The 14796-nt window shown below is 41.4% G+C and overlaps 1 protein-coding gene across 1 annotated transcript in view; it reads right to left on the minus strand.

Moving 5' to 3' along the window:
- The window catches only part of LOC128027772 (testican-1), a 226178-nt gene extending 211774 nt beyond the window's left edge, over positions 1-14404 (minus strand). The window contains exons 1-2 of the mRNA XM_052615635.1: positions 14212-14404; positions 13698-13847 (exon numbers count right to left, since the gene is read on the minus strand). Of these exons, the coding sequence (XP_052471595.1) occupies positions 13698-13847 (150 nt within the window). The 5' untranslated portion in view covers positions 14212-14404. The remainder of the gene's footprint in view (positions 1-13697; positions 13848-14211) is intronic.
- Positions 14405-14796: the final 392 nt, after the last annotated feature.

Genomic DNA, 14796 nt, shown 5'->3' on the forward strand with positions numbered 1-14796 from the left:
CCCCAGGGGGCACGGCTCGCCTTGGGAATGGTAAGCCAAGGCGATGGCGTCCACTATCCAGTGGGACAACCTCTGCTTAGAGACAGCCTTCCCCTTCTGCTGACCTCCTAGGAATCAGGGGTGTCCTAGGAGGATGTAACCTTCTGGCACCCCTCAGAAACCTAACGATCAGGTCATGCCTCCCCAGGGACTGGCCGTCCACTGCATCGTGATGGGCTGCAATGGCAGCCACATACACCTTCAGGGTGGAGGGTGACAGCCCACGCTCCAGCCTTTCTTGCAGGAAAGAAAGCACGACTCCGACCGGGCATCTCCGGGGGTCTTCTCGGTGAGAAGAACACCAATTCGTGAACAGACTCCACTTCAGAGCATAGGCCTGCCTCGTAGAAGGGGCTCTAGCCTGAGTGATAGTGTCTACCACCGCTGGGGGCAGATCACTTAGGTCTGCCGCGTCCCGTCTAGAAGCCACACATGGAGGTTCCAGAGATCTGGACGCGGGTGCCAAATGGTGCCAAGCCCCTGAGAGAGAAGGTCTCTCCTCAGGGGGATGCGCCAGGGAGGGGCTGTCACGAGGAGCATGAGTTCCGAAAACCAGGTCTGGGTGGGCCAGTAAGGCGCAACCAACAGGACCTGTTCCTCGTCCTCCCTGACCTTGCACAGTGTCTGTGCGAGCAGGCTCACTGGGGGAAACGCATACTTGCGTAAAGCCCGAGGCCAGCTGTGTGCCAGTGCATCTGTGCCCAGGGGGGCCTGGGACAGGGAATAGTACAGCTGGCAGTGGGAGGACTCGTGGGAAGCAAACAGGTCTACCTGGGCTTCCCCGAATCGACTCCAGATCAGCTGGACCGTCTGGGAATGGAGTCACCATTCCCCGGGGAAAGTGAGCTGTCGTGAGAGCGCGTCGGCTGCACGATTGAGCTCCCCCGGGATGTTGTCCGTGCGGACCAACACGTGCTTGTCCAGCACTAGCGGACAAAACCGTCGCAAAGCTAGATGCACTGCCAGCAACTCCAGGCAGTTGATGTGCCAAAGCAGTCGAGGTCCTGTCCAGGACCCTGAAGCTGCCTGCCCGTTGCATGTCGCGCCCCAGCCGTGACTGCGGCTGCGGATGCCATATGCCCCAGGAGCCTCTGAAAGTGTTTCAGTGGTACCACTGTCCTGCCTCTGAAGGAACTCAGGCAGTTCAGCACTGACTGGGCATGCTCGCTGGTGAGACGTGCCGTCATACTCACCGAGTCTAACTCCATACTGAGATAAGAGATTGGCCTTTTCGGTTTTCGGCCGATAGACTTTTATCACCGAAACAACACGGCCGAAATGCTGTGATGACGCAAACAGAAACCGCGACCTGCACGTGCACCTGCAAAGCGCAGACCAGGAGCTCCACGCGACATTCACTTAACACCAGTGAGAACATTCTCTCTCTTCGTATTCCTTTATTCGCAGCACTAAAACGTCTCCTAACAAAGAGATTAAGACGGACCACGAAGTAAAAACAAAGAAAAGTACAGTCTTATAGAGTCTGTTAGCACACGTCTCACTGAGATCTTTTCGGATCCTCTGCACTTCATCGCGAATGTGCTTGATCCGCGTTATAAAGACCATTACTTAGATGCGGAAATAAGGCAGCGCGCACGAGAAATGATCCAGGCCGCGCTGTATGCGGAGAACCCGCGTGGAGACGGAGAAGCGCCAAGCGCAGAAAAAAAGACTGGTCTCTGCACCAGATGAGTGGCATGCACCATCGTTGTCTGATATGGTCAGTGGAATTCTGCAAGAAAGTGCCTCAAATAATAATAATACGTTGGCTATTTTGATCTTAGGCTACTATATATAATATATATACACACACACACACAAACATATATACATACATAATATCAGATTGTAGCCATATTTATGCTAGATTTTCTGCTAGATTTCTGCTATAATTTGATAAAAAATTGTATTTATGCCCTGGCCCTATTTAAATACACTCTCTCAAATATTTCTCAAATGTCAGGCAGATGACAAGCTCAACTGCTCAACAGCTAGATGGTTATCTGTCTGAAGTCCCCATCCCCAGAAGTGATAACAGTCTTGTCTACTGGAGAAGTGATGCACTTTCTAGTCCTACATAGAAAAATTTCAAATGCACTTCACCTAAATGCACTTTGTTTTTATGAGAGAACTGTTCATTTTAAAACCTTTCTGCGGGCCAGTAGGCCTGTACATTATTATTAAATATACACATGAGTGGGATACATTTTTAGTTTGAATTTTATGTGCTTAATAAATATTTGCATCATTTGTAATTATGTATTTTTATGGGTTTTTTTTTAAATAAGTTGTGTAATTGTAATTATCTTTGAAACTTTAATATTAATTTATGCAATTGCAATGTCTTAATTTTAGTAAAGTTAGTACACGGACATAGCAATAAATGCAATGGTACTAATAATTGGCATAATTTCTTTCGGTGTTTCGGTTTCGGTTTTCGGCCTTGGTTTTCTCTTTTTCGGTTTTCGGTTTCGGCCAAGAATTTTCATTTCGGTGCATCCCTATTATAAAGGACTATGGATATGCAGCCTACAAGATTTACATTACTGTATTAACAGAATTGAATTGATTGTGATGAACAGTACTAGTTAATAAACAGAAGCAGATCCAGCAAACTAGGGCTGCACGATGTGTCGATTAAGCATCGATATTGCGATGTACGAATCCACGATAGTCACATCGCAGGATGTGCGATGTAGGCTGTCGTAGTCTGTAACTGTACGGGCCAGCTGCTCCCCGGCCCTTGACGAATGTGATTCGCGGAGAGCGCGAGAGAGAGAGCACGTGAGAGAGAGCACGCGAGAGAGAAAGAGCGAGTGCGCGTGCGAGGGAGAGAGACAGAGGGAGAGAGAGAGAGCGCTTCAAACAATGCTGTCTTGCTCTCTCTCCCTCGCGCATATTAATCAATTGACACAATGGTGTCGATGTTTAAATCGTTTAAAATGAGAATGTAAATCTGCTCACCCCATTTTTGTTTGTAAGAAAAAAATAGATTAGATTTCATATTGCAATATATATCGCAGAAAAATAAAATATCGCAATGTAATTTTTTTCCCAATATCGTGCAGCCCTACAGCAAACTATATTACACTGAATATTAAAACAGAGAATATTGCACAGAATGTGAAGTATTACATTGCACTACAGTACAGGGTCCAGTTTAATAACAAAGGGTCTATGTCTCAGACACTTCACTATCTTGAGGCCACGAGTTACTTATCTTGAGGCCACGAGATAGTATCTTGAGGCCACGAGTTACTATCTTGAGGCCACGAGTTACTATCTTGAGGCCACGAGTTACTATCTTGAGGCCACGAGTTAGTATCTTGAGGCCACGAGTTACTATCTTGAGGCCACGAGTTAGTATCTTGAGGCCACGAGTTAGTATCTTGAGGCCACGAGTTAGTATCTTGAGGCCACGAGTTAGTATCTTGAGGCCACGAGTTACTATCTTGAGGCCACAAGTTAGTATCTTGAGGCCACGAGTTAGTATCTTGAGGCCACGAGTTACTATCTTGAGGCCACGAGTTAGTATCTTGAGGCCACTAAATAGTTATTTTTATTTTATTTTTTGACAAAGTGGGACCAGAGGGGCTCCATAAATAGGCTTCCACTGAATGAAAATACTATAGTTCCAAACTCGTTCTCTCTTCAGAACTGAAATCTGTCCTTGCATCTCTTATTCTTTCACTTCATCCCTCTGTTCTCATCATGCACACATTCACAGAACATGCTCAGCAAAGTCATCACAGTCCCAGCTGTGAGCACTCAGTGTAATACTGTCTGTCAGCAGACACAGACACACATATACACACACACACACACATACACACACATTCCCGTGGGTTTACACACCTGCCTCCCTTACAGCCATGTTCTCTCAGCAATTCTGTTCGGCTTTTCTGCCCAGTATCATGAATTAACAAATCAATAGAAACAGCCCCACACTTACACACACACACTTGCCAAAGGTAGAAGGAACCAAATATAAAATAGCACAGCTAGATGCAAAAACAAACACATGCATATGTCTGGATATGGATGTATGACCCTTATGACAGAAGAAAACAGTCAGCGATTTGGCAGCTGACTTAGTCAGGTGTGTCTGTGTTTGAGTGTATGTTGCAGGGCTGATTTCACAGCTGATGGAGCACAGGGTCAGAATGTGTCAAAGAAAGTGAATGAGAGAGAGAGAGAGAAGGGGGAGGGGAGGCAGACGTAGGACAAAGGATAGGATGTCAGAAAAGGGCTCGTTGTTGGCTCCTTAAACCTGCTGGTCTTCAAACAGGAGCCAGGAACATCAGAAAGCAGAGAGCAGGGGGCATATTACAGAATGCTTAACTTAAGATATGATATTTTCAATTAGGATTTTTCATAAATTAGTATTACAGAAGCAAATCTTAACTTGATTTGGGATTCTTATCCTATCTTACAAAATAGAATCTTATCTCTAGTTAGGAAATCTTAAATTGCATTATTAAGATCGACAATCCACTCTCAGGTCTGTTCAGTGTTGCCAAGTCCCTGGTTTTTCCGCGGATTTGGGCTACTTTATCACTGTTGCCACGGGTTGTTTTACATGTCCGCGGGTTAAAGCGACCCTGATAACATGATATTTAGCCCCTGGAATGTGAATTTTACAGAGGAAAACCACCAAAAACGTATATTATACCCTGTGGAGTGCGGTTTTTAATGGGGAGCCCCCCTCAAAATGCAATTGGGCTAGTTTTTGGCTAGTTCTGAGTAGCAGTTGGGCGGGTTTTGTTGTGAAAACACAGTTGGAAATACAAGGTCTGATCTAAAAGAGGTTCACAGATCCTCTGAACTGACTTCAACACTCTTTCCTTTGAAAAAGAGTAACAGATAGACACTGAATCCCAGTGATTACAGTAAATCACAAGATGCCTTTCCTCTGGAGAACAATAGAGCATCAACAAACCATCCTCTCTTCTGCTGGCCTCAGCGCTCCTCTCGTTTAGACGATGAGAAGTTTCTCAGTAATGAGGCTCATTTACATGGCAGTCACAGCGACCCCAGAGGATCCATACCCCCCCCACACACACACACACACACAAGGTCTTTATTATGATTTTGCACTTTTTTAGTTCTCTCATAAATGACATAAAAGGACACCGAATTGAATCAAATTGAACTGTACAGTCAGTGTAACGCCTCCTGAATTTGTACTTTTCAAATGATCAAATGATGGTCAGATCTCTGCTGTCCAAAGACTGCTATATTTAACTCTGGCAACGATTGATTTCAGCATTCAAAACTCACTTTAATGATGACATTATGAATCCCTTACACCTAAATCAAGGGGAAAATAACATTTGCATCCAACACAATGCTGCCCCGCACAAACATACAGCATTTCATTAATGAATTAATTTCATTTTAAAAATCAGACCTCGTGTTCACATCCAGTCTTTCCCGCTGTAACCTCACCTCTGCTGTCCAACCACATCCAATTCAGACCCATCAGCCCTTAGCAAGGATAGTCAGTCTTTCACTGCTAAAGAAACAACTTGACAAGGTCAGTGTTCTTTCCTGCGTTAATGCGTTTCCTGTTGAAACAGTTAGTCTGGGCAGAACATATTTTGAGACGACTTATGAAAAATATTTGTTCAGTTTTTCCAGAGGAGAAAAACTGAATTTTTAATGTGTAAATCTGTTGCAAGTTAATCTTGTCAAGTTATGAGTACACTAGCATACAAATGAACTTAAAGCTACAGACACTGACTGGTCTTTAAAAGTAAAGGTTACGATTAGAATCAAATAGTTTTATAGCCTTATGCGATATGAAACACCATGAACGTGCACTGGTGATTGATGAAATATTGGAATAGACAGTTCCCTAGATAGTGTACTAACGTAACTAATTTAAGTAAAATTGCTCAAAATGTTCAAGACATGCGGTTACGCATTTGTGCTGGATGTCAATTCCCACTCCCCCACACAGCGCAGAAGCACACAGACACAGGATTCAATGTTATGTTTGCAGAGTGGACCTACTTCAGCAAAATCAAGGTAAAAGACTTTTGCTTTTTGCATTCTGTTTTGTGGAATGTCTTAGCCCAAGTTAAGAACTCAAACATGTTTTTGAGCAATTTCTGATCTCTGTTCTAATGTGCTGCTACATTGCTGCACACGAACAGAGCACACAAGCTTGCACATAACGTACAGATTGCACGCATACATTCAGAAATGACGAAAAACTGAAAAGCTAATTCTTTCTGTTTCTGAAGTAACTTCCCTCAGCTTTGCCAGAAGTTGCACAGACAAGTAATCTAAGCGAGTTAAGCAGTCATTTAATATGGACTTGGGCTAATTGTAGTGTTCCAATAAACCATGTTAAAACTATTCTTCTAGTATTATGCATTTATTTTTTGTTAAATATAATTTCTGAACAGAACTTAGATTTTTCAAGATTAGTGCAATTTAGTCAAAGTACAAACTAATCTTCAGATCAAATTTTTTTTTTTAAATCTCTTTCTAAAGGTGCCATAGAATGCATTGATACAATATTTTAAATTGTTCCCAAAGTGTGTATGTGAAGTTTTATCTTAAAATACCCCATAGATAAAAATTGCCAAAATGCGCTATTTTTGTGTTTGTCCCCTTTAAAGGGGTCATATGATGCTAATAAAATGTTTCCTTTCTCTTTGGAGTGTTACAAGCTCTTGGTGCATGAAGAAGATCTGCCAAGTTGCAAAGACTAAAGTCTCAAATCCGAACAGATGTTCTTTACAAAAGTTAAGAAGATTTGCATATCACCACCCAAATATTCATGCAAAGAAAGAAGGCATACCTTTTATTCTGGCTGTTGTTATAGAGAAGCTGTGTGATTCATTGTGAAAGTGAAACTACTTTGATTGTCCTTCCAAAAAAGCATGATATCTGCTTCGTCATGCCTAGACTTGATCTGTGTTGGTCAATGAGGAAATGCATCAACTTCGTGCTGTGGATCGCCGAATTGGCTTTCACTGTGGACGAAGTGGAGTAAACCCCGGGATCATCACATGTGGTTGCTGCAAGCCCCCAGCCATTCCTTTATCGGATCTGCCGGCCGTTCCTCGTACTAGCTGCTGGCTGCCGCTCACTCACTTGCAAGGACAGTGTGGCGCTTCTGACTCATGGTATGTAATTAGGTTTACATATGTAAAGGATTTGCCACTGATAATTCAAACGCAAATTCTGAGGAGTGTAGAGTAGCACTTATTGTTTGTCGTTCCTCCCATCACAAATGCAGACATGGTTTTATGGGATATGCAATGTAACGTGTAAAAAGACAGTATAAGTCATTATAATCAGTAAATATACATCTCGCTTAAATGGCAAAGCATATACAGCAGCAGGTCAGGCTGAGGCTTCGTTGCACATGATGGCAGTGCTTCAAGCTTATCAGGCTGATCTGCTGTAGGACCTGGATAAAGGCGAGGGCCTTTCAGCTGACCAGTTGGCCGAGCTGCGCCGCACCACAGATCTCTCTCTCCGTGCTACCAAGCAGGCCGTCTCCGCCATGGGCAGGTCTATGGCGGTCATGGTGGTGATGGAGAGACATCTGTGGGTGAACCTGGCAGACATCGGGAAGAAAGAAAGGGGCTTTCTTCTCGATGCTCTGGTTTCGCCTTCCGAACTTTTAGGTACCTCCATCGAAACTGTAGTAGAGATATTCAGGGAGGCGACGGCGCGCTCAGCTGCCTTCAAATCCTTCATTCCACGATGGTCTTCTGTCATTCCGTTTCGATCTGAGGATCAAAGATGGGCACAGTAGGCTAGTGTCGCGACTCACGCACCTCCCCTGCCTGCGGAAGGGGTAAGAGGAATCGTGGGTCACGAGGAGGTAAGCAGGACCTAAGGGATGTGATCCAGACGAGGCAGCATTCTCGTCTGAATTGGAGCGATACCTAGGTATCTACTCATTCCCTTTGGGGGTTTTTAACTTCTGCTTTTATCCTCCCCTTCCTAATTCCCCTGTAACCACCAGATCTCCATGGTATATGGTTTAGGCCAGTGGTTTTCAACCTGTGGTCCGGTGGTATTGCAGGTGGGCCGCCAATTATTTTCTGTTCATTTCCAGTCCATTCTAGGGCTGTGCGATTAAAAGAAAACGTCCTAAAATCACGATTTGAGCGTGCGCATATGCCTATCTCCAGGTTCACACACTGTCTGTGATGCGCCTTTTTTCTGAGCCAATGTTGACGGATCAGAGCGTTCTCACTGCGGTAAAAGGCTAGAAATAAAAACGTGCGAAAATAATTAATGTCTAACACATGAGCATAGAGTGAATTTGTTAGTGAACAGGATGCAGTTTAAGTGGGAGGAGACACGTTTTAAGTGTGCACACTCTCTCCTTGCAAAGCAGCGTGTATCTGAGCAAGCACGACCGGTTTTGGGACAGAGCAAAGGAAATCTGCTTCGAACAGAGAAATTCGCACTCGTGCTTTATTTTAATGTGCTTTCGCGTTATATTTATGCGCTCTCACTGCTGACCGCATACACATACTGTATACACACTGCAAACACCTGAGGCACCGCTACAATTAATGAGCTCTATGAACAATGCATGGCAAAAAAAAAAAATACAGTCCCTGTACACAGGATTTTTATTTTTTTTGCCACAAGTCTATACATTTCTTTACATCTTCACTATAGTGATAATTTTGACTTATGTCTGTTCTAGAGATGTTACAACTTTTTCATAAAGCTCTGATTGGTTTTCTTTTGGAAATATGTTTCAAATTAATCCTGAATGCATTTATGACTGTAAAAGACTGTAAAATCGCGATAGTTTTTTTTTCTTTTCTTTTTTCTTTTTTGTCCATATCGCACAGCCCTAGTTTATTCAATAAATATAGTTTAAAATCTAGCTTCTGAGTACTAAGTTATTAACCCAACAATAGCGGGGTCAGTTAATTTTTTTGAAGTGGGCCGCGCAAACATATGTGTTTGGTTGTGTGGGCCGCGAGTTGAAAAAGGTTGGGAACCACTGGTTTAGGCCTTTGGCCGTAAGGGATAATGTCATGGACAGCCGTCTAAACGTCCCAGGAGCAACTCCCATGAATGGCAGAGTTGGTACTTAGTGTTTGCCATGATTCTAGCCTGCACTCCACTCAGCATGGCTGCATGGGTATACTGTTCCCCATAGCGACCCCTAGAGGACGCACTTCGAAGTTCCCTTGAAAGGGAAGGTCTCAGGTTACGAATGTAACCATAGTTCCCTGAGAAGGGAACGAGACACTGCGTCCTCTAGCTCCCTGCCATGCTTCGGACACAAGCTTCAGACGAAGAAGTGGATGACGTGTTCTCCTGGCGCTTATTTATAGTCACGCTGGTAGTGACGTCAGAGGCTGTCACCTGCCAACTCATTGGTGTTTTTTCAACGTATGCTTCAGACATGGGTCACGATGAGATGTTCCCCATAGCAACCCCTAGAGGACGCAGTGTCTCGTTCCCTACTCAGGGAGCCATGGTTACATTCGTAACCTGAGACATTCTCACACACTGTGGCCACACAACTGTGTTCAACCACTTATAAAAGTGATTTTTGTATCCTATGGCACCTTTAACTTGGCACAGTGTATTAAATCACAAGTATGAGTGCGAAACTACAGTCAAGCCAGTTGCAATGAAAATAGTATGCATGCTTTTTATGATAATTACAGTAATCTGTAGGCAGTACGAAACTACTGGCATTCAGAGTGTTTTATCCGCTGAAATTGTCAGTGAGTCATTAGCAGACCCCATCACCTCCTCAAGCAAAGCATAAACAACATTAAAATGTATTTAATTATAAGTTAAGTCTTACCTGATGTTTCCATTGAACTTACTGGCCAACTACATTGCATAAGTGGCCAATAAAAAAAAAAAAAAAAAACAATGGTCTATTTTATTATTTATTTATAGAATTCCAGTTAATGAATAGTGGAAATGTAAGTTCCGGACATGCTTTAGTCTATGTTTGTTACAAGTGCCATGTTTGTGACTTCACTGTCATTTATTTTATTTTCTTTGTGGAGAGGATTTACTTTGATAAATTTAAGATAAATGCTTTTAAGTCTTAATTTCTGCATTCATTTCATTTTCTTCCACAGACGGATCATTTTGCTTCATAAGAATTTTTTTTCCTCAAAAATGGCCAGCCACTGACATTTTCTTACTAGTTTCACTTAAATATTGTAAAAAGTTTTCTCTAAATTCACTTCTATGATGTTATTAATTGAGAATAATGTATAATATAATAGTCAATGGAACTTGTGTGTAATATTCCAAGTCTTTTGAAGGTATGCAGTACACCCACAAAACAGAATTTAAAAGGAAAAGTTCATACAAAAATTATAATTTACAATTGTGCTCTGTCTTCTGAAATATGTTCTGTTTTGCAACGCTTATACTATAAATCTCATCATCTCTCTTTGGTGATCTTGATGTTTGTGCAGATCATTGTACACTCGCTCTGTTCATCAATAAGAATTATGCACAAAGTTGTTGCTTAAAGTAAAACCAACAGCCCTTTGTCACCGTATCCTTTTAGAACATTTCCAGTATAGGACTGAAGAAAAAATTCTCACTGTGCATATTTTTCTTTCTCTACTTAGGATGTGGATGTAGATGCAAACTTCAGTGAAGCAGAAGTAGGTCTGATCACAGTTTTACAAGAAAGACATGCCTTCGTTGTGGACCTAATAAAGGCAATCATGTTGGAGGAAGGAATTATCTTGGATGGGCTGTAAAGGCCTGTTTTTGCTGTTCTGTTCTGAAAATGCTCTATTTATTTATTTATTTATATTTATATTTTACAGTACTCCAGTAATCCATCCACATTTTGTTTAGAACTGGTGCTGGATCTGTGCTAATTTCTCTCTTGATTCAGACCAGATGATGTTTTCCCTGGAGAAAGCAATATTATGGATAAAGGACTTGTATTTTAGCAACGGTTTGAAGTTTAAAAAATTTTAATGAATTAAGTTTCTAAAAAACATGTGATTTGATGTCTTTATCAGCTGTTTGGATTCTGATTCTGTCGGCGCACATTCATTGCAGTGGACCTATTACTGAGCAAGTTTTTCTTTAGACCAAAAGTGAACGAAAAAAAAAACTATTTGCTGAATCAAACGTGCTCAGAAAGAACATTGCATTAGACAGGCCTAAACAGATTATACAATGACCTTTGAAATGACCACTAATTTCAGGCTTCAGACAATTACTGGAACAGAAATTTTGAAATATATGTGTGTGTGTGTGTGTGTGTGTGTGTTTGTTTAGAAATGTCTGTCTGCACTAGATCCTCAGGAAACATTCGGTTTAAAGCTTTTATACCATGGGATCAACACAACCTGTCATTTCTCACCCTACAGACTGATAGAGCTTGTGAAGTTATTACACACATTCACATCACACACTCTCACTATTCTCACTAATCTACCGCACAATGGTAGGAATGTTTGAAAGATTTTGCATTACATGTACAGTGCTGTTTACAGTATATATTAGAAAAGGACTGTTTTATGATATATATATATATATATATATATATATATATATATATATATATATATATATATATATATATATATATAGGAGAATACAGAATTCAATTGATGACAGAGGTGGGTGTTCAATTATAACAAGTTTGAGTGTTCAGAATTGAAAATGCTTTTTAGAATGAGCTTTTAATTGAGGTAGCAAACAGGATGCAGAGTTGTGATTGAAATTTGAATCTATTGGCATAAACAAGATGCAAAAATTATCATTTCTAAATAGAGAAGGAAGGCTTGTCGAAAGACAAACTTAACATTATGGCTCTACAAAGCCTTGTCTGAAAGTTTAAATAAAAAGTTCAAAAAGTATTTAAGTCTGAAAATTTTATGCACTGAAAAAAAAAAAGTGCATAAACAATTTTCGATCAGATATTGCTAGTAAATTTTACAAATTACATTTTTCCAGTATTGGCAGTTGTTCGGTTTGAACTGTGTGAGTGTGTGAGAGTGTGTGAGAGTGTGTAAGAATGTGTTCATTTATGTGCTAATGTCCTTGTCACCTTTTCAAAGCGTCCCCCACTGCATCAGCATTCATAATATCACCTCTCATTAACACAGAAAAATTACCGACACAGAGGGAAAGAGGGGCAGAGATAAAGAATGAGAGGAGAGAGAGAGAGATGCATAGAGAAAGAGAGAGGCATGAAGAGACTCTTCATTTCACCTCCTGCAATCACTTCATCCATATAAAGAGCCTCCGAATCTCGCTCTCATGTGGATCCCACAGCTGAGACCCTCTGAACACACTTATGGACAGGTGCTTAGTTTCCAGATCTCAGTCTCTCCGATGTGGATTACACAACACGGGCTGCATCCCAACTGGCATACTTTGACTGCATACTAAAGTTTGTGCTCGGTTATGAATCTAGATATTGAAAACCTGCTAAATCAGATTCCTCTGTGTTTAAGGTGGTTATTATGTATGCATGTTTCTGGCACAGGATTAAAAAAAAAATATTGCAACATTGTATCTAAAATTTTAGACTTTGTCTCTCAATTTTGAAATCTCTCGTTTCTTTATTATTATTATTATTATTTTTTAACAATTCAGACATTTTTCACAGTTCTGAGAGAGAAAAAAATCATAATAGTGAGATACAGTATAAAGTCAGAATTCTGACAAATTTTCTGACACTTTTTTATCTGGCAATTCTGTTTTATCGTTTCCATTACGGAATGAAAAATATTAATTGTAACTTTTTTCTCACAATTATGACTTTGTCGACATTCTGGGTTTACGTCTCAAAATTTTGCAATTGTTTTGTTTTTCATTACAGAATAAAAAATGGCAATTGCGACTTCTTGTCTCAGAATTCTTACTTCTTTCCTCACAATTGTGAGTTTATATCTTGCAATTCTGAGAAAAAAATAAAATAAATTGTATCCCATGGCCCTGGTACAAAAATAATAAAACAAGCACAGTTTTACCACAACTAACAAATGTCTTGATACCTACAGAACTAGTATAGATTTTAAAAACTTTCTCAGTTCCCTGACATTTATTATTATTATTATTATTATTATTATTATTATTAATCAGCTTTTCAAATCTGAGAGCACCTATGCTATTACGTATTCAGACATAATTTGACCTATGCTGCCATGTGCATATTATACACAAACTGTGCATATTTATCCTCTACCATTTCTTGACAGTAAAATATTCAACTGAAAAAGCACAAAACTTCTATTTACCAGTCATTTTAAGCTATATTACGCTTGCATACTACATAGTAGGAGCAGCATACAGATGTAAACACAGCCAAGCTTATTCACATATCCATAGTTTTAAGGTTAATTATAAACACTAAACAACCCCTAACCCTAGAAAACACCTTTTGACATCTTAGATTGTGATGACAAACTAGTTTGCCAATTTAGGCTAGTGGCAAAGGCAACAAAATAATGTTCAGTCAGCTTTGCTGTTCTTCGGGGGATATTTAGAGAAATCCCAAGCAGGCTAACAAAACACAAAGACCTTCCTTTGACTCTTGTTCTAAATTAAGCTCATTATAATGACTACAAGACCTTTGAGGGGACATGTGGTCCCTATATAGAAAGCAAAACACACACGAGTATCCCAGCAGCTAAAGGAAATGTAACGGAGATACTCACGTCGCGGAATTTGTTCCAGTATTTGCTCTTGTCGTACTGGGACACAGTGCTCATCCACTTATCATTGTCCAGCGGGTTTCCGTCACTGCTGCCGGTAACGGACACCGTCAGGCCCACCAGAGACACGAACAGACCGAGACTCAACATCATCTGAATGATAGAGAGAGAAAGAGAGCCGGTGAAATTATGCGCGGGGCACTTGAGGTAAAGACATCAAGCCTTTTTGAGTTTGAGAGGACTTCGTTTTAAACACGCCCAAAATATATAATATTAAAAAGCTCGCTGTCCGATTCTTATCAAATAAACAATTCCAGAGCCTCACAGACAGGACGCAGATTATATGTGGATTATAAATCCGCTGAATTTGTCCATATGATATGATTAATCATACTTGAGAAGAAAATCCTTACAACGGACTTTAACGGTCGCACTTCCCGCGAGCGCGAGCTTCACTGGCCTCTGCTTTAATTGGCTTCATTTTACACGGACACTATTTATCATTCGTTTCACTCACCTCAAGACGGGACCTGTTCTCCGCTCCCGAACGGGTGATTGGAGAGCGGGCGGGCGGCGCGTCCGTTGGACCGTAAAGTATCCGAGACACGGGAGGGTTAGTGAGTGAGAGAGTTTCCTCCGATCCTCGCAGCTGCTGCACTGAACACGACCGGGAGAAACGGACCCGTGTAATGGAACGGTGAGCGTCCCCGCCCACTCTCCACCGTGACTCCGCCCACTTTCCCCTTCTCTCTCCCTCTTTCTCCACACAGAGCGACGCGACAAATGTAATAGTCAATACGCAGCTGTTAGAATGATCAAAGCCTTGTTATGAAGGAAAGTAGTTTTGTCGCGTCGCTCACACATACCTGGAAGTCTAAGAAATGATGTAGAACAAAGGGAGTGGTGCATTCACTCGGGAATAAAGACGCGCGTTGAGGTGTGCTGGAGGTAATACGCAGATGTTGACTTTAAGCTGTAAAACATCCAGTGCTGTGCGGAGGGAATCAATACACGAGCACACGCGCGCTACTTGATCACTCCTAACTAATTAAATCCAGCCTCGGTTTGAAATTTGGAATCAGCCTGTAATTGCTCTAAAGTT

Source organism: Carassius gibelio, chromosome A14, assembly GCF_023724105.1.
Source record: "Carassius gibelio isolate Cgi1373 ecotype wild population from Czech Republic chromosome A14, carGib1.2-hapl.c, whole genome shotgun sequence".
Taxonomy (NCBI): domain Eukaryota; kingdom Metazoa; phylum Chordata; class Actinopteri; order Cypriniformes; family Cyprinidae; genus Carassius; species Carassius gibelio.